General features: G+C 56.0%; 2 protein-coding genes and 1 long non-coding RNA gene across 12 annotated transcripts in view; 1 reads left to right on the forward strand and 2 right to left on the reverse strand.

Annotated features, from left to right (window-relative positions):
* The window catches only part of SEC16A (SEC16 homolog A, endoplasmic reticulum export factor), a 34020-nt gene extending 22324 nt beyond the window's left edge, over window positions 1–11696 (reverse strand). For 4 of the 10 annotated variants that reach the window (XM_077851407.1, XM_077851409.1, XM_077851403.1 and 1 more), the window contains exons 1-3: window positions 11045–11218; window positions 3302–6960; window positions 1320–1459 (exon numbers count right to left, since the gene is read on the reverse strand). In XM_077851407.1, coding sequence (XP_077707533.1) covers window positions 1320–1459; window positions 3302–6892 — 3731 coding nt within the window. In that variant the 5' untranslated portion in view covers window positions 6893–6960; window positions 11045–11218. Of the gene's footprint in view, window positions 1–1319; window positions 1460–3301; window positions 6961–7259; window positions 7445–11044; window positions 11219–11458 lie in introns of those variants that run through there. The other 6 variants (XM_077851408.1, XM_077851406.1, XM_077851412.1 and 3 more) reach the window with 5 other exon arrangements.
* On the forward strand, window positions 11378–13655 carry LOC144285802 (uncharacterized). The gene is made up of 2 exons (XR_013354024.1): window positions 11378–12051; window positions 12577–13655. It is a non-coding gene; the product is annotated as an uncharacterized LOC144285802 (long non-coding RNA).
* A 5995-nt stretch (window positions 13656–19650) lies between these two features.
* Window positions 19651–27261, reverse strand: part of NOTCH1 (notch receptor 1) — a 43502-nt gene continuing 35891 nt past the window's right edge. The window contains exons 28-34 of the mRNA XM_077851414.1: window positions 26649–26865; window positions 26393–26480; window positions 26137–26302; window positions 25324–25619; window positions 24018–24165; window positions 23833–23930; window positions 19651–22920 (exon numbers count right to left, since the gene is read on the reverse strand). Of these exons, the coding sequence (XP_077707540.1) occupies window positions 21373–22920; window positions 23833–23930; window positions 24018–24165; window positions 25324–25619; window positions 26137–26302; window positions 26393–26480; window positions 26649–26865 (2561 nt within the window). The 3' untranslated portion in view covers window positions 19651–21372. The remainder of the gene's footprint in view (window positions 22921–23832; window positions 23931–24017; window positions 24166–25323; window positions 25620–26136; window positions 26303–26392; window positions 26481–26648; window positions 26866–27261) is intronic.

Genomic DNA, 27261 nt, shown 5'->3' on the forward strand with positions numbered 1-27261 from the left:
TCACAGAGAAAGTGCCTTGTCTCCAGCAAAGCTATCAGAGACTCGAGGACCAGCAGTAGGACCCCACAATTCTGAAAGGCAATTCACATACAAAGTCTTCATTGATGATCAAACTTTCTCTGTTATGAATCTGAGAAACCACATACTCTTATAACAACAACTACACCTCTGACTTGTCATTCTTCCAACCTGATGAGCAAGTACAGGTGAAGGCCCTGGAAGGCAGGCAACGATGCACATAGGAACAGGTTGCACACCCTGCTGTTCCGCTGGAGCACCACCTACGTCTCTGAGTGGGAGGACCGTGACCTGCTTCATTTCCTACTTGACTGAAGGTACCATGCCAGGGCTCTTTCAAAATCCCCCATCCAGGGCCACCTGGGTGGCAGTCAGTTGCATCTGACTCTTGGTTTTGGCTCAGGTCATGATCTCAGGGTCCTGGGATCAGCCCCGTGTTGGGCTCCCTCTGCTCAGTGGAGAGTCTGCTTGCTCCTCTCCCTTTGCCCTTCCTCACACTCGTGTGTGAGGGTGCGCACTCTCTCCCCCAAGTAAATAAATTTTAAAAGATTTCATTTATTGATAGAGTATGAACGAAAAAGAGGAGCACGAGCCCAGGTAAGGGCAGAGGGAGAGAAAGCAGCAGACTCCCCGCTAAGCACAGACCACCCCCGTCCATAAGGCCAGATCTCAGAACCCCGGGATCATGACCTGAGCCAAAGGCAGACACTAAACCGACTGAGCCACCCAGGTGCCCCTCAATAAAGAAAATCTTTAAAAAATAAAAATAAAAGTGAAAAATAAAAAAACCTCCCTCCTCTATAATCACAAAACCAGGACAAGCTTGGTCAGCAAAAGAGAGCAGTAGCTCAGAAGTGTGCAGGGGCCTTCTGGCACAGGAGGCCATGCTAGGAAAGGGATGTGGGCAGGTGTCCTGGCCCATGACTGCCTGGCCTAAGAATCAGGCATCTCTGTGATTAGCAGTAAGGAAGAGTCTGTGTAAGGGCAAAACCACCATGGTCTAAGGGCCCTAAACACCCAGTCAGCAAAATGCCAGAGTTGTGTGTGGGCCTCAGCACTGGATGGCCAGTTGGCCCAGAGAAGACCCCACCAAGGGTCTAGGCTGACGCAGTGCGGGCTGATAACGCAGCATGGCTGTAGGGGAAGGCTCTGACCAATTTCAAAGTGCTCCTGTGCTCTGCCCGCGCTGATCAAACATAAACACGGAAGAGATAGGTTGGTGTAATTCTTTACAATACAAAATATCATCTTTTCCAGATCAGGAAGTTACTACCACAGCCAGCAACGCAAACACCAATCACCTGGCAGATGGCCGGTCTGAGCAGTGACTTGCTCGGGAGCTGGGTCGCTCAGGCTCGGGGTAGCGGTAGCTGTCAGCATAAGCAGGCGCCGCGCTATCGTAGGACCTGTACCTGGGCTCATACAGGCCGTAGATGTCCTGCTGGAAGAAGGGTGTGTGCAACATTAGAAACCAACAGACACAACTCATCCAGCAGCTGGTGCTAGCTCTGCATGGCACCAATGGCCTTCTAGGAGGAGCACAGGATGTGGGGCTTCCTTCAGGCAAAACAGGAAACCTACAATTTGAAATCCACAGCCGTAGGCAGGCAGCAGGATCTTTCTCAAAGGGACTGCCCTGCTGCTCAGAAGATGGCCAATATGTCAGCAGGTGGCCCCTATGGAGCCGTGGAGACTCTACAGGGCTCTGCCAAGCTTTTATTCCCTCATGTCTCGAATGTGGAGATGCTAGGACTCCACAAGCTTGTGTTGTTTCGGACACCATTTCACATAAGCAAAATAACCAGGGTTTCTTCTCAATGGGTCCTGGAGCTACAGGTAGCCTCATAGAGAGGACTGTATTTTATCCTCACAAGGCTTTTGGCCCTGTTATGGACCCATGAATGACTACAGCTCTGTCTCTAAAAAGTGGCCATGTGAAGAACCAAAGCAGAGATGAGGTGGTCTAGGCAGGAGACAGAATCAGTCCTTTGGTCTGAGCCTGACTCTCTGCCATCACCTGGCAAAAGAGGAGAAATCACGTAAAACGGACTTATTCTTGACCCCTCCTGGAGACCATGGCGACAAGGCCAAAGGGCAGAAGGAAACGGGCTTCCACAGAAGTGTGCTAGGCTCTGGCTGGAGTTCCCAGGATGCGCAAGTAGTTGCTGCATGAAGGATCGAAAGCAGGTACACTGCTCCCTTCATGCTCTATTGGCCCTTCCTGGGCTCTGGGCAGATCAGAAATCAATTTCCATGTATGGAAATAGGAGTCCTTGGGGCCCCTTCCAGGATCTAGAATTCACGAGTCTCAGTGATCAGTTGTACACTATTTGTACATTCCCAAAGATGCTCAAAGCCTGTGAAGGAGACCCAAGCCTCCTATCGCTGGGGGCTGCCACCCAGCCTGGGCCCCAGCAACCCTGCACACCCAGTCACCTCTAACCTCGAGGCCTCCAGAATGACCATGGCTCCTGCCTGCGCCCCCTTGTAGGACAGTGCTTTTCAAACTTCTGGTCCACACTCCTTTGAACTCAGCTAACCCTGGGTGATGCTGGGCAGGGACTAGAGCTGATAAGAAGCAAATAGTGATCCAATGTGTATACTTGAACCACACGGTTTCAAACTAGGGGACTGAACAGAACTGGATTTCAACATTCGTGCACTTGTGCCCTGAAGGGCAAGGCTTCTGCAGCCCCAAGGCTGGTGTCTGGTGCCCCCAGACACCCCCTGTTGGGACTGCTCTGGCGGAGTTTATGGAATTTCATCCCCCTTGGCTGTTGCGCTAGGATTACACTCCAAACCTAAGTTTTTTTCTCTAAATGTTTTTATTCTCAAGGAAGAACTTCAAAGACCATAGTTTCCTGTTACTGGTCAGGTAGACTTTTCACATCAAAACCACACCGAAGCTTCAAGGGGCTATCCCACCTTCCCGAAGTGTACAACCCACAGCTCTAGTTCTGCAGAGAAGCCCCTGGTGGGACAGGAAACAGGGCTTCTCAGTCAGAGAAGCTGGGGCATGCTGTGTTAAAAAATTAATCGAGTATTCTATGAGATTCAATACACAAGCGTGCAGAGTCAATTCCAAGAGATGGGCTGCACTTGGCAGAGCAAGCTCTGTGACCAGGGCCACTTTCCTCATGCAGTAGCATGTGGAACTGGCACTCTGCACAGTGGTGGCACTAGAGATTACTTCTGAATTGAGCAAGAAAAGCCTGCCATGGAGCACAACTTGAGAGAAAGAAACCGCTGGTCACAGGATTCAAGTCTGAGAGCTTGACCGTACCTGATAATAGAGGGAGACCGTGCCAGGATCCGGCGGGTAGGGTGATGGGTAATGGGACTGGTAGCCATCGTACAGGGCTCTGTAATAATAATAAGATGCCAAGTCTGGAGGCGGCGGCTGCAGCCAGTGCTGGTCCGACCGCACAGCTGCCTGGCTCGAGCTGGTAGACACAACAGATGCGCTGGAGGACCGAGGTGGCCGCGGCGGCGGCAACTGCTGACCCGTGTCAGCCGGAGCTGGACTTGCAGGTGGTGGGACCGAGTTTTGGGGCTGACCCTGTATGGGTGGACTTCCTGGGTTTGAAGGTTCTGAACATGCTGCTTTGGGCCCTTGTGGGGGAGGTGGTGCGGGCTCCTGCTGGGCTCTCTCTAGGCCACACTGGTCCTGAGCATCTTTTGTCACCTGTTGGTAGAAATAGTCTGGGTTATGTGGCCCAGGCCCCGGTTGTCTAGGATGACTGCTGAAAGTGTGTGGACAAGCGGAGCTGTCAGAATGGGACGGGCTATACATTCTTAGAGGATTTTCCAAAGTCCTATTAGGCGCAAAGTCTAGGGCTCCGGCAGTTTCTTCCCGATTACTGGAGTGATCTGCCTTATTACCAGCAGGTACTGAGGTAGCATTTGCAGGTGGCACTAACATCATGCCTATGCTTCCAGCAGGGCTACTGACCAACTCGGGAAGAACGTTCTCCACATTATGAATCTTTTGGTTTTCTGGAAGCAAGTTCTTTGGAACTGGATGAGGTGGTGGCTGAACCAGCAAATTAGCAGGTTGATTAGAAACTATTTCCAAAGTGCCAGGAACTTGTGGAAAACTACTTTGCATGAGACTGCTGGGCAGAGGCGAGCGGGTGAGAGAGCCAGCCACGATCCCAGACACAGGAGCGCTGTCTCCAGAGTCACCCCCCACAGCCCGGCTGCTTGTGGAGGGTTTATCCCCAATCAAAGCATCTCTCCAGGGCTGATTCTTCTCATTAGGACTTGATAAGGACACAGAAAAGTTAATGGGCTGAGCCAAATTATAGCTTTGATCAGGCTGGGCGATCAAGACTGGTTGATTCTGCAAAGATTCAGTGGGTGGTGAGGATAACAGACTGGCATAGCCAGAACTTGCCTGTGATGGGAGGGCCTCCTCTTCTCCCATCTTGGGAGGATTCTCGAGGTTCTCAGAAGCACCGATGCTGTCCCCACTCTGCAGAGGGAGGCCAGAGCCTGGCTGCCGGGCCTGTGGAGCAGACACGCCCTCATCTGGAGGCTGAATCACTTCAGATGGCTGTGGTTTCACAGGCACATGCAACGCAGGAGCAGCTGGGGCTAGAAGGACGTTGCCTCCAAAATCTGGCAGCTCGTTCTGCGCCCACAACGTCGTCACTGGGCTCTCACACTTCACAGCTCCCTGGGCTCTGGCCAAAGGCCTTTTCTCAGCTGCCAGAAGCACAGTTTCCAAGGGTGGTCCAGTGGTGTGTACGAGCCCAGGCCCGGCCTCCACGGGTACAGTAAAAGGCGGAGAACAGGCCTGGAGTGTGAACAGGGTCTCTATGTTGTCTGGCGGCTGCTCCAGGTTGCCGGGGGAGGTGTCAGGTGGGGCAGCAGTGGGTCTGCGCTGCTTCTGGTAGGCAGCGGTTCCTCTCACCTCACCCACCACATTGGCCCGATCGGCCTCAACTGGTTTTACTCCAACTAAGTGGGATTTCACTGGTTCAAATGAACTATTTGCACTTGTCTGAAATATCCCAGTGGGTTTCGGAGGGCTGGGGGTTGAGGGCTGAGACAGGCTGCTGTGGTGATTCTGGCTCATGGTGGTCCCGTTTGTCTCACCTCCCACAGGAGAAGAATCTATTTGCTTAAAAAAACTTCCCGAAGACTCATCTTCAGGTTTTCCAACTTCTTGCTGAATGAAAGTACCTACCAATTCTTGGGGCCTGGCTGCACTCGAAGGATTCCTGTGGCTCTTGCTGCTGTAACTGGATGACACGCTATCAGATCGTACAGGGTGCGGTGCTGAATCCGGTGCCTCGAGATTTGGGCCCCCGCCTCCAGCAAGGCCCACAACACCGAGCCTGGGAATGGCTGGCCTGGGAAGGGGCCCATATCTGACCTGATCACTCGGGGTGGAAGGGTCCAAGCTCAGGGGCTCACTTGGCAGGACTTCCTGATTCTGAATGAATTCAAGGTCTTCCACGTTCTCAGATTGTGAGCTACTGGCAGCGTGCGTACCTGCATTGGCTGTGCTGCCCCACAGGGTGATGGCAGCATTTGCTGTGGTGGGTCTATCAGGCTGGGCACCTGCAGACTGAGAAAAATAAGGTTGTGGATGCCCTCCTGGCTGCGTGGCCTCACTGCTGGAACCTTTGGGAAAGGCCTGGTAAATGCTACCTGCTCCCATATGGGCAGGAGCATGACCGAGTGCAGGACTGGGGGAGAAGCCATCGAAGTCACACTGACCAGCAGAGCCTGTTTTTTCAGATGAGAGGTTCTCCTCATTTTCTGTCTCCCCACCTTGGAAAAACATAGAGAGAGCTCCCGAGTCCACTTCTGGCAGGGCCCGGCTGGTCCCAGCCCCCAGGGGATAGTGCAAATGGCTTTCTGGGCTATTTCCCTGAGTGAGGGGATTAATGAGAGCAAGGTCTGGCAACTGCTCTTTATTCACTCCTGGACTTGGCCTGAGCTCCTGGCTCACCCGAGTATTCCCAGCTTGAGAATTTTGCCTGAATGCATTTTCAGGATCAAAGTTACTTGTTGAGTGGTTTCCACTTTGCAGGTAGGCTGCCTCGGTGCTTCCGTCACTGGCTAAGGGCCCTGGCAAAGGCATCAGTGGGTTGAGCTGCTCGTGGCCAGGACCATGGTGCGGGTTGGATGGAGCAGGGAAGTGAGGAACACTGGAGGCATGGGGCACCGCATTCTGAACAGATCCTTCTGGGCGAGGCCAGTAGTGCTGACCTGAGGGTTGTGGGCTGCTCTGCCCTGGCCCCCACTGGCCTGGCGTCGGCTGATGAGGCTGAGGGATGAAAGGGGGCGGTGCTAATGCCGGAGCACCATCGTGCAGGTTCTGCGTACTCAGGGGCCTATCAGGCCCAGGCAGGTTTATGGGTGGATGCCCCCCGTGGGAACCGTCAGGACCCACTCCTGGAATGTACTGAGGACACGACAGAGTCTGAACTTCGGGTTCTGAGCTGGGAGCACCGTCGGCACTCCGGTTCAACTCTGACTCCAATGGTGCTGAAGGGGTCAACACACTGGAAAACAGACCACCATCTGCTCTGGGCTGTGACACAGGTCCTTGGGGGGTATCCCCAGCATTTGTGTGAGGCACAGGCAGACCAGGGCGCTGAGGGAACGCTGCTGGGGCTGGGCCTTGCAAAATGGGCAGGCTGCTTTTGGATGAACTGCCCAACGATGTACTTTGTAGCGCCTGTCTACTAAAAGCAAATGGATCCGTCACCGGCTGCAGTGGGCAAGTTATTGGAGTCACGGGTGTGTTATTATTTGCCTGTCTCCTATACGGTCTGTTGGACCAGAACATGCTCTGAGGAGTCCCAGCTGGAGGTGGCCCAATCACGCCTGATGGGGCTGCCTGGGGTGGTGGCTGCATGATTGATCTTTTGCACAATTAGATCCACTTACAGAAAGAAGCAGGATATAGGGTTTCCTTAATTTGAACTGAAAAAGAAAAAGAAGAAATCAGCATAAAATCCATATATTCGAACTCCCAACTAGAATTAGGGAAACTAAAAAAACAGAGAAAGCCTGGAAACTTAAGAGTTTGCATGTCCAGTCCTGAGGCCCGCTGCTCCCATCCCCTCGTGCCCAGAGGAGGAGCTGCTGAGCGCACAGGCAAGCACACGGACACCAGCCCAGGACACAATCACAGACTGTGTGGGAGCTCACTGACCAACTTCAGACTTCACACAAGTCACTACCTTCTCTGGGGTTGTTTCAGAGCCCTGCTGAATACCCACCTGGAATGCCTGATGCCTCTGTGATGCCCCCACCACATGGACACAGATGAAGCACAACCTAACTGCTGGTCTGATTTACTACCAGCTACACTGATCTCTCCTGTTAATTATCACCAGATCCAGAAACAGCCAACTCCTCGCTTAAGATTACATATCATACTTCTCATACAAGTTAATGTTCAATCCTGAAATGAAAACGAAAGTTTAGGGATCCCTGGGTGGCGCAGCGGTTTGGCGCCTGCCTTTGGCCCAGGGCGCGATCCTGGAGACCCGGGATCGAATCCCACGTCGGGCTCCCGGTGCATGGAGCCTGCTTCTCCCTCTGCCTGTGTCTCTGCCTCTCTCTCTCTCTGTGTGTGACTATCATAAATAAATAAAAATTAAAAAAAAAAAAAAAAAGAAAACGAAAGTTTAAAATTTCCATTTCCAGTGTAACGAAATAGCATTATAAAGTACAGAGTAAAGAAGTTGCAAAATCGGAAATACATAGAAATACCTCTTATGACCCTTTGTAAAAGATCTTATTTTCTGCACTGTGACTGGTTGAACGCCACTAGCAGGTGCCCCTGACTGCTAGAGCTACAACTATACTCGGAATGAAAACCCCAAGTAAACTTAAAGCAACTTTAAAGCTGACCAAATGGGGACCTCTGGGTGGCTCAGTGGTTGAACATCTGCCTTTGGCTCAGGTCATGATCCCGGGGTCCTGGGATTGAGTCCCCCATCGGGCTCCCCACAGGGAGCCTGCCTCTCCCTCTGCCTATGTTTCTGCCTCTCTCTGTGTGTTTCTCATGAATAAATAAAATCTTAAAAAAAAAAAAAAAGAGTCCTGACCAAATGACTTGATTCAAAGATTTTCAATAATAGAATGCCAACAAACTTTAGAGACAACCAAAGGGGCAAAAATCATCTTTACAGTGTCTTTTGTTGCTGGTCCTAGGGGTGGGTTTATCTAAATAAGATACATTAAGTATAATTTTAAATAGTTAACCTGTACTTCTAAGACAAGAACCCAGGTACTGTCTCTTTACAAAGTTCTTTTCTATGTGGAACTTCTTCCTCCAGTACCATCCTCACAAACAACCAGGGTTAAGTCTAGCCAATCACCGGGAAAAGTAAACACCAGAGGGAGAAATCATAGAAGGACTCCAGAGTTTAACCCACACATTTCTGCAGATGTACGATGTTTTTGCTCTTGGAAATCTGATAATCAGATACAAGAACACATTTATGAATGTGTTTTTAAGTAAAGCTACTTACAAAAGAAAGCTTCTATGCCTCTCTGGAAACTCAGGTGCTTGGAATCTATTAATTCACTACCATTACTGCCCACACATGCTCTGTCCTAAGCCAACAGGGAACCCCTTCTGATGGATGAGCATTTCAAAACTCACTCAAACTTAATGGACCATATTAGGAATTGCATCGGATATCTCACCAGGTTACAAACTGCCATTTCAAAACAAAGAATGTTTACAGCTCAGCTGGACTGACAGTAGAACAAGCAGAGCCTCCTCTTATCTGTGAAACTGAGGCACCCAGGACGCCCTCCAAGACACAACTTCCTCCTGTAAGGCTTCAGCAGAGGACCCTCAACCATCTTAAACACATTGAAAAAAGAAAAACCCCACATAGCAGAGGTCCAGGGGGTGTGACAGAGCAGAGGTGTGACAGGAGAGCAGGGCTGGGTGTCCAGCTGAATGGCCCCAGGGAACACCACTTGTCTTTCTGGGACCCAGCCTCTTCATCTGTGAAGTGAAAGAAGCAATATGACCATTTCTAAGGTTCCTTCTGGGTTTCATCTTACAAAATTCTATTCACAGTAGGTTCTGGGATGCCTTAATGCCTGCTGCTTTTTAACAGGGAAATGTTATCAAAGAGTAAATTTCACAGGTTTATACTTAAATGTTTTCCTTGAAGAAACTTTCTTTAAAAACTATTTTCTCAGGGATCCCTGGGTGGTTCGGCAGCTTAGCACCGCCTTCAGCTAGGGCGTGATCTTGGAGTCCCAGGATCGAGTCCCACATCGGGTTCCCTGCATGGAGCCTGCTTCTTCCTCTGCCTGTGTGTCTGCCTGTGTCTCATGAATAAAAAAGAAAGAAAAACCTTTAAACAAAACAAAACAAAACTATTTTCTCAACTCCTAGACTAAGAACCAGTTTTTAGGCAAATGCTATTACTTCCCTATAAAGTAAAATCCCCTTCTCTCCCTCTCCCATAATTGAGAGCGTTTTGGCAATATGTCAATTTCATTCAGAACAATCTTGAACAGGGACATTATTCTTTTGTTCCTTTCCTCAATTCATAAACAGAAAAACTGCCTAATATTTCTCTCCTGACCCTAGGAGCTTAATTCCAGCCCGGAAGTCATCCTGTATCCCCAAGTCATTTAACAAAAAACAAAAGCAAACAAAAGCATTATCTTAGAGAAACCAGTTGTGTTTCTTAAAGATGCATTACTCATAAACGTAGCCCTTCAAGTAGACTGCCTTGTATCTCCGTGAAATACTTAAGCACAACCTATTTCCAATACACAGTCCTGACTGTAGAACTGAAACATTCGAGCTATGAGCGTATAAAACCAACAGGAGCACCAGAAAGCACCCAAGAGTCTATCTACCCTTTGCCTACAATCTCCCTCACAGTGACCGTGAGTGTGACGTCCCTGTCAGACTATGGGACACTTCACCCAAAGACACCATAAACTCCAGCTTTTCTAAATACACAAACACATTTACATGTTAAACAACAAGAAAGGGGAGTCTAAACACTGCTAAAAGTGACAAAAGATCCTAAGGGATGCACTGACATTCAGGGAAGAGCTTTACAGAAGCAAGGCTTCATTAAAATCGACACTCTACCCTTAAGAAAGTTCTGCATAGGATTTTGGGACTTACTGCTATTTAGGGTGAAGGAATCACAGGAACAAGAAAGCCGCACTATTGTGCCTCTTGCCTTATCTTTGCAAGATGACACCACCCAGAACCCTAAGAAGAGGCATGGAAGAAAACAAACACAAAACTGCAGGGAGCCTGGCTGTGCTGAAACTTGCAAAAGTATCTCTGGAGGAGCAACTGTCTGTAACCTGGTTTGCTCCTTGCCCTACCTGGAGTGGGAATAGTGGCTCTGGCGAAGAACACCTGCACACATGTATCTAACACAGAATCTTAAGCAGATCATGCCCAATCCCTAAGCCATGTAAAAGTGTTTACAGGTGAAGCAGCAAAAACCGATTTTAAATAGCTGTGGTGTGCCCTGACGCTGGACTGTGATACTTCTGCCACGAGAAACCTACTGAGTTCATTACTCTCGCTCTAGCCCTTAATGTAAAGCAAGTGGCCGACCTCCGACCTCCGCTGCAGCATCTCGGTCACTCCGCCACGAAATTACCAACAGGCAACAACAATGCGACTCTCTCAGCAGCTCGGCTCAGAACAAATCTCCCAACCAACGGGGACTAAAGTACTTCCGAAGCTTCCGAGCAAAGGACACGCACAACTGTGAGGCAAATTTCGTACACGTTTGTGCTCTCTGAAAAGTTGCAGATCTGGTCTATCCTCCACCCCTTCCAACACAACCCTCCAACCAGGCCGCCGGGGCTGAGCCCGACGGGCACCTGCCACATAGTCGGCCATGCCTGCGGGGTCCACGTCAGTCAGTCTGGTCCCCACCCGCAGGTCCCCACCGGCCCCCGGGCCGACCCCTGGCGGCCCCCGGAGACGCGCTGTCCACCCGGGGCTGGGCCCGGCCCGGCCGCTCCCCCCCCGCCCGGCCCTAACCCTCACCGGCGCGCCACAGGGCGCCCGAGGCTCCCTCCTGGCCCCTCCGCGACCCCTGGGCCAACCCCTCAGGAGCCGCGGGTGGAAGCCGGCCCGGCTGTGGCGACGAGCATAGACCCGGCAGCCGCAGCAGCCATCTTGGCACATCCGGCTCCGGCCGCCGCGCCGCCGACGTGTCCGACCACGACGTCAGCGCGCGCCACGCCCGCCCACCACGCCCATCGGCCCCGCCCATCGCAGCTGCCCCGTGACGCTACGCCCGGCACGCTAGCTCCGCCCCCTCCCCCGCCGACCATCCATTCGTCCGCCCCGTTGACCCGGCCCCCCGCTTGCGGCCAATCTCTCGGCGTTCATCCCTTCGTCCCGCCCCCTTGGCCTCGCCCCTCAGCCCCGCCCCCCCGTGACCCGCCCTTCGCCCACCTTTCGGGCGGGGCGCGCGGCGGGCTACCCGGAGACGCCCCCGTCACGCCAGCTCTTCCTCTCAGTCTTTCCTTGTCTTAGGACGGGAGAAGAGTCGGGCTCTTCGGTCAGACCCAAGTGAGGGTCTAGTCTTGATCGGCCGAAGCCAGCGGGCGCACCCACCGAGATCGGCTACTCGGCGACGCCGAGAACCCGAGCGGCGCCCTGGCGCAGGCGCGACCCTCCCATTCTGCCGTTGGACTTCCTCCAAGGCTGGAGACGGGCGGAAGGCGACTGCGCATGCGCCGGCCGCCGCGGCGGACTGCGCCTGTGCACCGCGCGGCGGCTTTCCAGTTGCCTGGTTACGGCCAGCTGCGGCTCAGGGTTCCGGTTCTGCCCGGGAAGTTTGTTTCGGTCCGCGCCCGGCCCTCGGGAAACAGACCCCTGGGAGCCGTCCAGGGGGCAGGCCCCGGCCCGGGCTACGCCGCCCCGCCCCCTCCCCTGCGCGGCCGCTACCGCCGCGCACGCCCCGCCGCGTCCGTCGATGCCCCGGGTCCCCAAGCCGCGGGGACGAAAGCCAGGGCTGCGTGCGGCCTTCCGCAGCCGTTGAGCGGGTACGGGACAGGCGGGGACAGGCGCGCGGGGTACCGCCGCGCTCAGCCTCCTGCTCCTTCCCGGGGAGGGTCTTCGGGACCGGGGTGCTGCCGTGTATACCCTCATTTCCCCCCTGAGAAAGGAGGTTCAGAAGGTGGGGAAGCTTCCAGCCAGCAGGGCCGGCCCACTCACCTGCACCCCTGCCTGGCAAGGCGCGACCTGCCCCCACGTGTCCCAGCTCCTTCCGGGGTGGGGGGGGCGTCCGATTGCATAGCCCCGCGAGGCCAAGCTCCCAGCAGCGAGGCCGAGCTCCCAGCAGCGACCAGTGCGGGCAGCGGGCGCCGGGCAGCGGGCGCCGAGGCCTGCTGGGGTGGGCGGGCTCCCTGCTCACCTGTGGGACGCGAGCCTGGGGAGAAGGAAGGAGTGTGGCTCAGCTACCTGTTTGCTCTGACTCTGGCAGGGAGCAGCCACGCTGTCAGGGGGTGCGGGAGGAGGTTCAGCCCATCTGACGTGGCCACTCTGCTAAACTAACATTTGCCTTGCAGAAATCAAGGTCCCAACCTATTTCAACACAGTGAGAGATCGTGTGCTGGAACTCGGCCCCGGACCCTGCCGCCCTTGATTCACTTCCTCCTGCGGTCACTTTGTCCCAACAATCCGCTCCACAGAGACAGAAGTCACTGTGAACCCCCCTGAAAGGAGGAAGCAGAGGCAAAGGTGCAGGGGCCCATCCCCACCTCCCCACTGCTAGGCCTCTGGAATGGAGGCCCTTGGGTCCTTGGCTGTTCGGAGCCTGGTGTGCAGGAGAAGGGTCTAGGCCCCCAGCGGAGCCAGAGGTGGTGGAGGCTGGGCTCTGAGTCGCAGGTCCTCCACTTTAAGCTTCCTTGCCCTCCCTGACCATCGTGGCCTCATCAGCCTAGAGTCCAGGCGGGGTGGAGCACCTAAACAACATGCTGTTGATGCATGCACCAGAACAGCAGGCATGAGCTTGACTGTCCTGGGCCAGTCAGGGGCAAATGGGCATAGGGTGACTCTGGCTGAAGAGCACATGAGGCCTGTGCAGGGGGGCGAAAGGTGCACTGCCACGACAGCTGCTGCTGTGCCTGAGGAGTCGTCCATCCCTTTACCTGCAGCATGTCCCTCTCCTTTCTTTCTGTCCTCCCTGGCTGGTGGAGGCTGCATACAAATGCCGCCACCTCCCTGAAACCCGCCTACAGGGGCTAGAGTCAGCCTCTTTCCTGAGGGCAAAGTTATTAGTTGCTCATGCAAAGTTCCGTAACCAGAGCTGTAGTCCTGTGACCCAGAGCACCCGGACACAGGGCTACGTACTTCCAGGACAATGGACAGAGGCTGTGCCAGGGAGCAGGGCTGTCCTTTCCAGCATCACGGCAGTCTGTCACGCTGCATTTTCAACAGCACAATCGTCAGCCCCTCCCAGTAGCCTGCACTGTCCAAAGATGGCTGCCACTGGGCACCTGCAAGGGAGGCCGGGCTGAGCAGAGGTGGGATCTTAGCAGCATTAGAGGCCAGAGTGCCAAGAATGTCAACTAGCCCACTGATAGCTTTCTTTAAAAAAAAAAAAAAAAAGATTCATTTATTTATGAGAGACACAGAAAAAGAGAAAGAGAGAGGCAGGGACACAGGCAGAGGGGAAAAAAAGGCTCCATGCAAGGAGTCCAACATGGGACTCGATCCCAGGACTCCAGGATCATGCCCTGGGCCCAAGGCAGGCACCAAGCTGCTGAGCCACCCAGGGATCCCCTTCACTGGTAGCTTTCTATTGCATGTTGAAGTGGTGATATTTGGGGTATATTGAGTTAAATGTACTATTAAAATTTATTTCATCTGTTTCCCTTTTTTAATGGAGCTCATCAGAAGTTTAAAATTCCATACATGCAAAAAAAAAAAATTCCATACATGCTGGGCATATTGCCATTGGACAGCGCTGGCCTAGACAGCACATGGAGGGAGGGGGTCGGGGACCCCAGGCAGCGGCCCCAGCCTGGGGCTATAACTCCCTAGATTATGGATCTGACAACTGACCGTTTCGGTGACTGGAGAAGGAGCCCTCGGAGGGGTGGCCGCAGTCTCAGTGTCTGAGCCTCTGCCCCTTGCTTCCCCAGGGCATAAAGTAGCTGCAGTTGAGGGGTCTGCAAGTGGATGTTTATAGGACAGTCCTGCTCCACACTGGGCACTCCCCTGAGTCAAGCCTTCAGCCCTGGGTGCTGAGACTGGGGGCGTCGGAGGGGGCTTGCTTGATTCAGCCTGGAGAGAGCAAGGTGTGCCTCCATGCAACAGGACTGGCTGAGTTGTCCAGGGAAAAAGTGCATTGGGGCCTCAGAGATGGAAAAAGCTGGCAGGGAGGGCTTCTGGAAGAGGAAGGAGGCCATATAGCTGAGGAGGTCCAAATGGAGAGGAGGGGCTGTCAGCTCCTTCAGGAGAGGGCAGGTCAGGGGGGCAGAGAGAGTGAGGTGTTCAAGCCTGTCCCGTGGCCCCTGTGCATCGGGCTCCCATGGTGTGGAGAGTTGTCGGTGGTGTGTGACCAGGCTGAATGTAAGGAGAGAGAGGTGCCTCCATGGAGCCGGCTGGGGTACAATCCAGCCCCCTGGGGTGCCTTTCGAGAGAAAATCCACACCTGGGCTGAGCTTGAAGAATGTCCCCACCATCAGCGTCCTCATTAGCTCTCATCTCCAGCACCTGCAAACATGCATGGCACCTGCAAGCCTCAGATAATTCTTTTTTTCCTTAAGCATTGAACCAAGTACTAAACATGTAAGGTGACACATAAGTGAGAGGAGTGTCCTAGAAGCACAGGAGGGATGCCATTTCCACGTGAGTCAGGCCACAGAGAATCAGAGCCACATGAGAAAGTGATTTGTATTTCATTAGCTGCCGCCAGGCCCTGGAAAAAAAACCGAGACCTCTTTCACAAAACTGTACAGTCATTTGCTGAGCCCCTACTGCACTCCAGGCACCACTAGGAGCTGGAACTGTGGCTGTGGGACTGCTAGGCCGGCCCCTGCCCCAGGGACCGTGTACTCTGAGCAGCTGCCAATGCACCCAGTGGGGGTGGGGGGGGCATGGGAGCACCTGTAAGATCTGGATCCCACCTGCGGGTGACAGAGTAGAGCCCGGGACAGAGGAAAAGGAGCATTTGTGGCTGAAGCAAGCAGAAGCTTGTGTAGGAGCAGCAAGGGGCGGAAATCCTTAGGTGGGTGGTGGCATCAGGCGGTTATGCGTTGCCCAGGGCTCTGCAGGCCCTGCACTAGATTTCTGAGGGCAAGGAAGCTCTTGGGAGCTCCCACCAGGAATGACATGGTCAGTTTGGCCTCCCTCTGGCTCTGGCAGGGCGCTAACAAGACCCGGGAGCCCAGGAGGGGGCCTTGGGGCCCCAGGGGAGCAGTCAGGCTGCTAGACCAGACTGGCAGGGAGAGCTGAGCCTCGGTGACTCAGATGCCAGCGGCATCTGCAGCCACCCCACCACCACCACATCAGCCGAAGTAACAGGAGGGCGTGAGCCCTGAGCATGGACTCATCCGCAAGCATGGGGGCTTGCGGATTGGGAAGGCAGAAAGGCCACGGTGGAGCACCAAGTGCCAGGCTGGCTGCAGCACTGACTCCTGGGCGTCCGAGTTACCGTCTGGAAAGTGTGTGACCGAGCCACAGAGGCCCCCTGAGTGGTTGTGAGAACGTGGACCAGGGAGCCATACCACCCTGGCTCAAATGGGTGCACCTGGGGAAGCGGGCCTGTCTCTTTGAGCCTCAGCCTCCCCATCTGTAAAACGGGACAATAACGCCAATAACACGGTGACTGGGCGACCTTGAGACAGTTGTGAACTGCAGGTGTGAATGATGGAAATCCCCGCGGGAGCACCTGCTGGCCAAGGGGGCACTGGCAGGAACCTGCCAGCAGGGGGGGCAGAGAGCCGCCTCCCATTGGAGACCCGGTCTGGGGACTTCGGGCTTCAGAGGCTCCTGCAGGATCTGGGCCTTGGCTGCAGGATCAAAGATTCGGGCTTCCCCCCCAACACCCCCAGACTGGGGCCCTTTACAGGGGGAGTATTTCCGGACTCCTTACACCCCTGGACAGCAGGCGTTGTTCTGTTCACACAACAGGTGCTCCATAAATCCTCCAAGTTGAGCTCGATGCTGCCACAGAGACAGGGAACGTGTGTTTTTCAAGCTGTGTGCTCAGTGGTTTCATCCTCACAGCCCAGGGGCTGGGAATTGTTTCTTTTCCATAAAGAATACCTATAATGCGCATTGCCCTGCATCACCTTCACCAGGTGTGGCCAGCAGCCTTCCCTTTTCTCCACCGGAAGACAAGGAAACAGGGCAAAGAGCAAGTCACTTATGTAAGGTTATACCTTTCGATGGCTCAGGTTTTATTTTATTTTATTATTTAAAGATTTTATTTATTTATTCATGAGAGACACAGGCAGAGACACAGGCAGAGGGAGAAGCAGGCTTCATGCAGGGAACCCCGATACAGAACTCGATCCCAGGACCCCAGGATCACGCCCTGGGCTGAAGGCAGATGCTCAGCCGCTGAGCCACCCAGGCGGCCTGTCAATTACAGGTTGAGATGCTAATGTTCCAGATATATTGGATTATCTAAAACATATAAGCTTTTTCTTGTTTCTTTTCACTTTTTTAAAATGTGGCTACTGAGATGTTTAGCACTGCGTTTGTGGCTTGTGTCACACTTGTTACACTTTCGCTGGAAGGTGCAGCTCTGAATCACCCCTCGAGGTGCTGAACAAAGTTATCCCCCTCCCCCGCCCTGTCCTTCCACCCAGTTCAAACAAGTTGTCCCGAAGGAAGGAAGCCCAGGGGTGGGGGGAACTGGGCCTGCAGCTCTGCTGTAGGTGTCATGTGCTTTGTGTTGCTGGGCCCAAGTCTCCAGAGGAGGGACAGGGGCTCTGGGTATGTGCCTGGCCAGCCGGCTGGGGCTGCTGGGGCTGCTAGGGCCCCTGGGGAATGGCTCTGGCACCTGGAGGTGAGACCCAGCACCCTTGGCTGGTCGGCTAGGGCTGCCTTAACCAAGCCCCACAGACTGGGTGGCTCAACAGAAACTAATTCCCTCACATCCGGGAGGCTGGACATTTGAGCAGGGCAGGCCTGGTTCCTCCCAAGGCCTCCCTCCCGCGTTTGCAGATGGCCATGTCCTCCCGCAACCCACCTGGTGGCCCCCGTGTGTGTGTCTGTGTTCTTTTTTTATAAGGACAGCCGTCAGGCTGGATTGGGATGTACTCCCAGCCTCCCGTTACCCTGATTAGCACTATAGACACCACGTCTCCCAATAAGCCACATCCCAAGGTCCTGGGACCTCAGGTCTCAAAACAGAAATTCTGGGGGGAGGGGACACAATTCAGCTGGAACAGGCCCCCTAAGTCAGGGGGAGGCCTGTGGTGTCTAGTGGGGCCTCCTAGGGGTGGGGACTGGCTGAGCCCGCCAGCCCAGGGCATACATTGAGGAACCACAGGGCAGAGGGACCACAGGGCAGAGGGAGAGCCTGACAGTGGTGGGGACTCTGCAGCCAGGGCAGGGGAGCAGCTCTGGGCCCCAGGGGACACTGGCTGGGAGTCTCAGAGCCAGGTGGGTGGGGACAAGTCCCTGAGGGTCGGACTGCAGGGCAGGACAGAGCACATGGCCAGAGGCTGGCGGCCCCCAGGACCTTGTCCGCTGGGACACAGGCAGGGCTCCCCACTCTGCGCTCCGTGTGAGCTGGAGCAGGGTGATGCTCTGAGGGCTCCGTTCTCTTCTGTGGGCTTCCATCCAGCTGTCAAGGGCTCTGGTGACTCTGGGGACTCCCGAGGCCCACCCTGCTGCGTTGGGGGATCCCACCACCTAGATGAGCCTCTTGGAACTGCAAACACTGCTGGGACTTGGTTGTTTCTTCTAAAACAGTAACTGAGCTAAAACTGAAGTCGTCATTATTGGAGCGAGCACGCCCGTCTCAATATGTTCAGCCTGCTATGCAGCCAGCACCCCTGGGGGACCCTGCCTTCCGAGGCACCATAGGCACCCCCACCCTGCTTCCTACCTCTCTGGGCTCCCCCATTCTGCACGTTCATACCAATGGAGCCATATGTGACGAGGCCTCCATGTCAGGCTCCTGGCACCCAGCATCACATGTTTGGGGTTTGCTGTACCCTTGTGCTAGGCCTCCGTTCCTTTTTGGGGCTACATCATACCCCATCGTGTGCACTTGGTCTGGGTTCTCCAGACAAACAGAACTGAAAGACTGCACATGTGTATAAAGAGGCCTATGATCAGGACTGGGCTTGTAAGATTACAGAGGCTGGTAAGTCCCAGGGTGTGTGGTCAACAGGCCAGAGCCTGGGACAGGTGATGTCAAAGGCTCCTGCCTGAGTCTGAAGGCACACAAGCCAGGAAAGCTAACGGTTCGGTTTCCATCTGAGAGTCCTCAGGCTTGAGACCCAGGAAAGAGCTGATACTTCCATCCGTGCTCAAGAGCAGCTCTGTTCCGGGGCCAAGGGTGAGGCAGGAGGGCTTCCCTCTGTCTCTTTGTTCTAGTATGGTCATCAACTGATCGGATGAGGCCCACCCACGCTGCAGAGGGCTTCAAGTAACTCCATCCACTGATCCGAATGTTAGTCTAATCCACAAACAAAAGGCCAAAAGGCTCAGCCAAGGGGACACATGAAATGAACCATCACATGTGATCCACACATCAGCTGTTGGGCATTGGGGCTATTTCCACCTCCTGGCTGTTATGGATAGTGCCGCAGTGAACAAGTGCATGTGGGAACTTGTTTGCGCCATTTTCACTTCTTTTGGCCACCTAGATGTGGCATCTCGGGTGCTGGGAGTTCTTGGGGCAGATTTCAGACTGGCTCTGCTCCCTCCATACACAAAAGTCGGGCCATGTACCCTATTCTACATCCTGGAACCTCTCATCTGGTCTACACAGCCCAGGGCCTGACACGGGGCCAGGGCAGGGGTAAGTGGGGAGGGGAAGGAAGCCTCCAAACTCAGCAAGGAACTTGGGATCACACCTGTGCTTGGGTCTCCTGGGCCCACAGGGCAGGGGTCGTAGTAGGGGCCATCCGACGTTCCCTCCCTCAGTTAATCTGGCTGGAATCTGCCAGCTGGGATGTGGCCAGGTAGAGATAAAGGCACAGGTAGGAGGGAGAAGGGGGCCCTGCAGGTGCCTGGCAGCCTGTGTCTGACAGCCGTCAGCAGCTCCTCGGCCTTACATGACCTTCCCCACCACGGTCACCCCTGTAGCTCCCTCCCCCCGCCCCCGCAGGGCTCCCCAGGTTGGGCAGGTGGTGCCCTGCCCCTCTGACGGACAGGAGCCCCCTGCCTTGGGGCTGTGTGTGCCTTGCGGCTGCGTGTGCCTTGGGACTGCTTTAGCTGCCACGTCCCTGGCCCTCTGCACAGGATGGGGCCAGGCCCACACAGATGCAGAGACGCCTGCAGAACTCCTGGAGATGGCTTGTCCCCAGCATCCCCAGGGGCCAGGGCCAGGTGGTCTCCATCACTGCGCATCAGAAGGGGCAGAAGAATTGCTGTTTCCCTCCGAATAGAGCGGCCTGCCCACCCGCCCACCCGCCTGGCCTCCAAGGAAGGGAGCGGATGCCACAACCAGATTTAGCAAAATTGGGATGACCATCAGCATTACTTTTATTGCAAATCAGTTAACAAAAAAAAAAAAAAAAAAGATGAAAAAAAATACAGCATTTTCATCACCTACAGTTTTGCACTTAGATAACTTTTTTAAAAAGTTTCCTTTTTCCTGTAAACTACACTCTATTTTTACAAAACACAGTAAGAATCAACATCTCAGGGCATGTCTGGTCATGCCCACTAGGGATGGCACACGACACTGCCCCTTGGCAAGGCCGGAGAGGCTGCCTGGCGGAGGCAGCAGGGAGGCCTTCCCTGGGTTTGCTCTCAGGAGCTACGGTCCCGGCGGCTGCAGGTCAGGCCGCCAGACCTGGTGGTGAGCAGAGCCATGTTCTGACATCCCTCATCAGCATGACCCCGGACACACCTGTTCATTCAGATTTTTTAAACAAAATCCACCTTTAAAAATGTATTTACAGACGTTTACTTTGCCACAGGCTTATACTTGATATTGCAAGAATCTGCTCCTTCCCCGGGCACACGCACCCCTCTCCAGACCAGGAGGGGTGGCCCCGGAGCTGGCTCCCGTGACCCTGGGGGGCACCCTGGAGCTGTGTCAGGCCTTGGGATGAGCTGTCTCTGCAAACCGAGGCTGGACACAGCCACAGCGCTGGGAAGTCTCCCATGAGGACGAGGCCGAGAGCTGTTTGCTCTGCGAGCTGAACCCAGGCCAGGGGGTAGCAGCTGATCTTTCGTGGGGTCTAGTGAGGTGCCGGCGTCTCCAACAGGGTGGTCCAGGCAGTGTCTTTCCCCAGAAAAGGATTCTCCCACATGGCATCCCCGGGGGTCGGGGGCAAGGTGGGTGCCTCACGGAGACCTGACTCCTCACTCTTACACAATGCTTACATATCAAGGCCAGGGTGGGGGGCAGAGGAGCTTGTAAAAGAAACAGGAACTCACAAGACCAATCCACAACTATGTAATACTGAACCTGAAACAAAGATTCATGATCGGTACCATGAAATGTGCTCGCGGGACACCCCAAGAACACATCTTTAAAAGCACGTTTTCAGAAAAATCGTTAAAGAAACCACATCATTTTATATTTCACACTCCTGGTTTAAACGCGAATTAATCCACATGCTAAAGGTGAGGTGAAGGTTCTGTCTTATTTGCATCTAGATGCGTCTCCTCCCACAAAGTAGGTGACAGGTGATGCCGGCAGGAGGCTCAGGACCAGGCGTGGGGTCGGGGGAGGGGTTGCGGGGGGGCACGCGGGGACAGGGCCTCAGCCCCCGGTCACCCTGGCACCTTTCTGGACAATGCGGGTTCAAACCTCCCTTCCCCGACATCATTCTTTTGGATTTTGAAGGAAAAACAAAATCAATAAATAAGTGGCATTTATAAATCATGAATCTTTGTTCATATTTTACAAACACGTAACAATATCATAAGTAGTAAAATCTCAGCTGAGCACTAGTTTATTTTCTCAGAACAGATAAAAATTGTTACCTGGAGCCATAGAAAACATTAAGTATAAATAAAAAAGGCAGTGTTTCCTCGGAAAATAAAAGTACATAAATAAATACTAAAAAAAAATTAAAATCCTTGTCCTTTTATTTTGTATAAAAACATGTTTCTTAAGAAAAAGCCCCTTCGGTCCATCCCGGTGTCTGCGGTGCGCACGCAAACGCCCCAGCAGGGCTTGGGAAAGGAAGCCAGGGTCCCACCGGGGTGCTGGCTGTTTACTTGAGCGTCTCCGGAATGTGGGCGATGTGGGACTGAGTGCTGGTGGGCGGGCTAGAGATGCCCTCCGACCAGTCAGAGACGTGGGAATGTGGCGACGAGCTGGACCACTGGTCCGGGGACTCAGGGGACGGGGTGAGGAAGGGGTGCTCGGGAACCTGCAGCTGGTGGCTGGGGGTGTTGTCCGCAGGGGAGGAGGAGTAGCTGTGCTGTGAGGGCGGGGTCAGGAACTGGGCGGTGGTCATGGCCGGGGCCAGTGCAGCAGGCAGTGCCGTGGGCAGGGCCTGGCTGTCCTGCGGCAGGATAGTGTGCACCGCCAGGCCACTGGCACCCAACGGCTGCACATCTGCCTGGCTCGGCTCTCCGCCCAGGAAGCTTCGGCCCACGTGGCCGCTGGCGGCCGAGCTCACCCCGAGGTGCGGCTGGGGTGGCTGGGGTGGTGGCGGCAGGCTCTGTGGCTGCTGGATAGTGGGTGGCTGCAGGCTCGGCGGCGGCTGCAGGCCGGGCTGCGGCATCTGTAAGTTCTGCTGCTGCTGCGGCACCTGCTGCAGTGGCTGGGTCTGTACCAGGTGAGGCTGGCTGGCCAGGCGAGTGTTGGGCAGGGCCTGGTAGCTCATCATGTGGGATAGGGCAGCGGTGGTGGGGAGGCCGGCGTGCAGTGGGCCCATCAGGCTGTGCTGGAGGCCAGGGGCCTGCGAGCTCAGGGGGCCCGGTGCCACGTTCCCTCGCAGTGGGTTGTACTGGTTTGGCACCAGGCCATTCTGGAGCCGGGACAGCCACTCACACTGGCCGTTCAAGGCCGTGGCCCCACCCATGGTGAAATTCACGGCCCCTCCGCCACTGCCACTAGTGCTGCCACTGCCGGTGCCCAGGACAGTGCCGGTGCTGGAGGCCACGGGTAGGTGGGAGAGCCGTGGCGGTCCCGCCTCGAAGGCCAGCCGGCCACCCCCAGCCAATGTGGCCATCTCAGGCTTGGCGGCCACGCTCAGGTGGCTGACACCTAGGTGGGCATCAGGCATGCCAGGCAGGTGGCCAAGAGGCACAGATGGGGATGGCTGGAATGGAGACGACAGCAGAGGTGGTGAGGCCACGTCTGACAGGTAGCCGTGGGGTGACTCCAGTGAGTCCACGGGTGACAGCACACTTGAGCTGTCCAGTAGGCAGGCCTTGCCGTCCTGGGATTTCTTTCTGCGTGCCTTGAGGTCCTTGGTCTCCTTGCCACCACAGGCCAGGCCCTTGGTGCTGGGCTTGCGGGCCTTCTTGCCCGGCACAGCTGGCTTCAGGTTGCCCAGGTAGCCATTGGGGGAGCAGAGCGGGGGGGAGAGTGTCGGCGTGCCGCCCAGGGCGGGGCCGTGCAGCTGGGGGCTGCGTACAAGGCTGTACTCATCCAGCAGCCGAACGATGTCATGGTGCATGCGCTCCTGCGCAATGTCGCGAGGTAGGCGGTCCATGTGGTCTGTGATATCCCGGTTGGCGAAGTGGTCCAGCAGCACCTTGGCGGTCTCATAGCTGCCCTCCCGAGCGGCCAGGAACAGGGGTGTCTCCTCCTGGGAACAGGCGAGAGGCAGGTGAGGGGGTCACCCACACCAATGCCCTGTCAGCAGAGGGACCGCACCGGAGAAGCAAGCTCATGTAGGCCCTTCCCCAACTTCACCATGACCTGACCAATTAAGTCTTACAAACGCCCTTAAGAGGAATCCCAGGAGACCTGCGCTGAGGCCGTCTGTGGGGTCTGTGTTCTAAGTGACTAGGTTTGACCTGTATGGGGGCACAGACCCCCCAGAATCTACAACCGTGGCCTCTCTCCCTCTCTCTCTCACCTCCATAACAGCTACAAATGGTGCAGCCGTTTCAGGGACTGGAGGATCCCTGAGGGGGCACCCTTGGGCACCAGGCTGAGAGGGTCCTGTCCCCAGATGGTCCCCAAGTGACCCTGATGCCTTAGCACCTCTCCTGAGTTACGATTTCCCTGTCTGCACAGAGAATACACCACGCATCCCTGTGAGGCTGCTGTGTGGGTGGCAGTGGGGAGCAGGTGGCCTGGTGGTGCCTTCCCGGCTCACACGAGGCACCGGCCATGGCCCAATGCCTTCCTGGCAATCCCCGCATCTCTGAGGCTCAGTCTCCCTAGCAGGATGGGGGGTCACATTGTGGGCACTCCACACCAAGGAGACCCAAGTGGGGTCAACACACACAGGGGTCAGCCACCAAGGAGCACCCTGTGCTAAGCACCCAGGGCCCAGGTTGGGAGTTGGGAAGGAAAGTTTCCTTGGCTTTGGGGATACACTGAGCAAGATGGTGACAGCTCCACACACAGGAACATGGCCTGGGCATCCCCCGAGTGCCAAGCCCCCACACCCACCAGGCTTGGGCTCCATCTGCGTCAACCCTTCCTGCCTGTTCTCAAACAGAAGGTGCTGTGAAAGGACTTGTAGCCTTGCCCCGGCCCGTAAGCCCACCTTGTTGTTCTGCATGTCTTTGTTGGCCCCATTCTTCAGCAGCACAACGGCAGCTTCCACGTTGTTCACAGCAGCGGCCCAGTGCAGGGCAGACTTGCCTGCAAGGGGAAGCCAAGGGTCAGTCAGGGTGGGCTGGCAGGGACAGCGGGCCCATCCTCCACACCCGGGGCCGCAGCCTGGCTTACCCAGATCATCCACAGCGTTGACATCAGCATGTGAGTTGATCAGGTCCTCCAGCATGCCCTCCACAGCCAGGCGGGCCGCCAGGATCAGTGGCGTCGTGCCGTCATGCATGCGGGCATCCAGGTCTGTGGCTCGATTCCGGATGAGGATCTAGACAATAGGAGACGGTCTCAGGCTTGGCAGATGTGTCCGAGGCTGCCGGCCCGGACACAGTGCCTGCGAACCCACCCGCAGCACAACAGAGCCTCTGTGAGTGGAGTCCTGGGAAGTGTGGATGACGCAAGGAGCGCAGGGAGGGCGGCACTCCACTGGCGATAGCTGGAGGGGCTGGGGTGCAAGCTGCACTGCCCACACACACCAGGCATTCGATCATCAGGCATGGCCTCATCCCATCCTTGCTGTGGGCCTGGCTGCCACCACCACCACCCAGGACAGAGGAGTTAAGTGTCTGCCCAACCACGGTGGGCAGAGCCATGCCTAGACCATGGACTCAGAACTCCTGAGCTGTGCTGTGTTCACCCAGGTTCAGAGAGAGCATGCAGTCCTTCAGATGCTGCTGCGCCCCAGGTCACCGATGGGAAGGACGGTCACCATCCACGGGTGGGTGACAAGGGCTGGCCTCACTCCCACTGAGAGCCCCCGGGAATCCCACATGTCTGTGTGCCAGAAGGGCTGTCAGAGCCAATACAGCCAGAGCCGTCCTCCGGGGGCTCGTTTACAGGTCCTCCCCCAGCCAGCCTCGCTTCCTTAGCTCCGCAGGCGAGTAACGCGTTAAAAATCATTACATTAGCAGCTTTGTGAGGGCTTTCCCCCAAATGGCGCCATGCCTTGCCTGTCTGTTCAGGGCAGGGCTGCCCAGAGCCTGGGAACTAGCTGGTGGTTTGCAAAGGGGGGGGGGGGTCTGTGCAGAGACAGAAACCCAAAACCCACACATCCAATTCCCTGAACCCACGCTACCCCCAGGCTCCCAGTGAGGCCAAAGCCTCAGGTCCACAGGGCCCCAAAACCCTCGCTGCCACAGGCTACGCCTCCAGCCATGGCTGAGCAAGGGGGCCGTGAGGAGCTACCACAGTGGGGCCAGGAGGCCTCTCACCCCCACGCCCTGTAGGCCTCCTGCACACCTGCCTCCAGCCTTCCTTGGAGCTGTGTGACTCAGAGCCACAGGTTCATGTGAAGCTACCAACCATCCCCGCTCAGGCTACACTTGATGTCAGGGCTCTGGGGCCCGTGAGCCCAGTCGCCAGCCAGACCAGGGGCAAGGTGGGTGGGCCAGGGGCTGGTGGAAGGGCACGCGCAGCAGCTGCCCACCTGGAAGACACCCTGTGCGTCAGCGGACACGGCCGCGTGTAGCGGGGTGCGGCCCATGTTGTCCTGGATGTTGGCATCTGCGCTGGCTTCCAACAGGCGCTTGGCCGCATCGGAGCGCGAGTAGCGGGCGGCCAGGTGCAGGGCGGTCTCGCCGGTGCGGTCTGTTTGGTTGTGCAGGCTGGCGCCCTGGTAGATGAAGTCGGAGATGACTGCTGGAGCGTCCTCTTCCTCCTCGCTGTTGCCCGTCTCTAGGCCTCCTCCACTGCAGGAGGCGATCATGAGGGGCGTGAAGCCATCTGTGTGAACGCAGGGGAGGGCTCGGTCAGGAGGGTGGGCCCCAGGCAGCGGCAGCAGCGGGGGTGTCCATGGTCTTGACTTGGTGGGCGGCCATGTGGATGCACAGCCCAGCCTGTGGCACCCTCTACCCACGGTGGGGCCACCAAAATCAACCTGAGCTTCCCAAGGGACAGAGCCAGTCCCGCTGCCAATTGGCTAGTGGGTGACGGTAGCCCTGCAGCCCCATGGCCTGACCTGCCTGAGACCTTCATCAATAACCCATCCGGGAAAAGGTGACGTAAGCACCTCAGACGTTTCAGAAGGAATGAATCTGATGGGCAGAATGCCTTCCCCAGATGGAGCCAGCTAAGGTAAGGGAGGAGCGTCTCCCGGGACATCCTGTCCTGAGAGTGCACCTTGCCTACCCAGTGCCCGGCCTCCAGCATACTGACCCCGGCAAGCTGCCGGATGAGGGTAACCCTGTCCCAAGAGCCTCTGGGGTGGGGGGCAGTGGCGGGTGGCTGGCTGTGCGCCTACCTGGCCCTCGGACATTGACGTCCATGCAGTCGGCATCGGCTTCACCCTGGGGTGGCGTGGGAGCCATGGCCGACACGCGCAGATCGGCAGCATCCAGGTGCTGCTGCGTCCACTGCCGGTGGTCTGTCTGGTCATCCAGGTCGGGAAGAACCACCGGTTCCTCGAACTAAGGAAGGGGTGAGCAGAGGGCCCATCACAGGGGGCCCAGGGCAGGGGTGGAGCCGCCCAGGGACGTCCAAGATCCCACCAGACTCACCCGGAACTTCTTAGCCTCCAGGTCCTCGTCACCCCACTCGTTCTGGTTGTCGTCCATGAGCGCGCCATCTGAGACATTCTTCAGGGGCCTGGGAGCACGAGGGCGGGGGAGTGAGACTGAGCAGGGCTGTCCCCAGGGCCGGGGCTCAGGCAGCCGCCCAGTGCCCTTGGACCGAGCAAGGTGAGGCCTGTGGGTCTGCAGGGGACGGGACCCGTCTCCCCCAAGCCCCCCAGAGGCTGCGGTGGCGTCCACTAACTTGAGACCCACGGAGTCCTCGCCAAGGGGCTCCCGCCGCTTCTTCTTGCTGGCCTCTGACACCTTGAAGCCTTCAGGGAACCAGAGCTGTCCATGCTGCCGCCGGCGCTTGCGGGACAGCAGCACCCCGCAGCCCACGAAGAAGAGCAGCACGAAGGCGGCCACGGCCACGTACATGAAGTGCAGCTGCGGGGGCGGGGGCAGCTCCACGGTCTCACCTGTGGGTGCCCAGATATCAGGCGGCAGCTCCACGGCAGGCCGGCAGCCGGGGGGCAGCGGACTGGCTCCGCGGCTGGGTGCCTCCTCACCCGCTCTCCTCCACCCCGCCCCCCAAAATAAGGTCATTTTCTACGCGATTAATCAGAATTGCAAACTATCGCTAAATTCTCTCTTGCACCAGCCGACTATCTGGAGACGGCTTTTACTTTTTTCTCCTTTAAGGGAGAAGGATTAGCCAACTTCAAATCACTGCACTTGCATTGAGCTGTTAAGACAAAGGATTTACAGGGATTTTCGAGATACAAACTTCAACACTTCACATGACACCGATCAATTCTTCTCTCTCTCTCTCTTTTTTAAAAAGCTGTAATGATTTTGAAATAATACCCAACAAA

Source organism: Canis aureus, chromosome 16 (genome assembly GCF_053574225.1).
Source record: "Canis aureus isolate CA01 chromosome 16, VMU_Caureus_v.1.0, whole genome shotgun sequence".
NCBI classification, from domain to species: domain Eukaryota; kingdom Metazoa; phylum Chordata; class Mammalia; order Carnivora; family Canidae; genus Canis; species Canis aureus.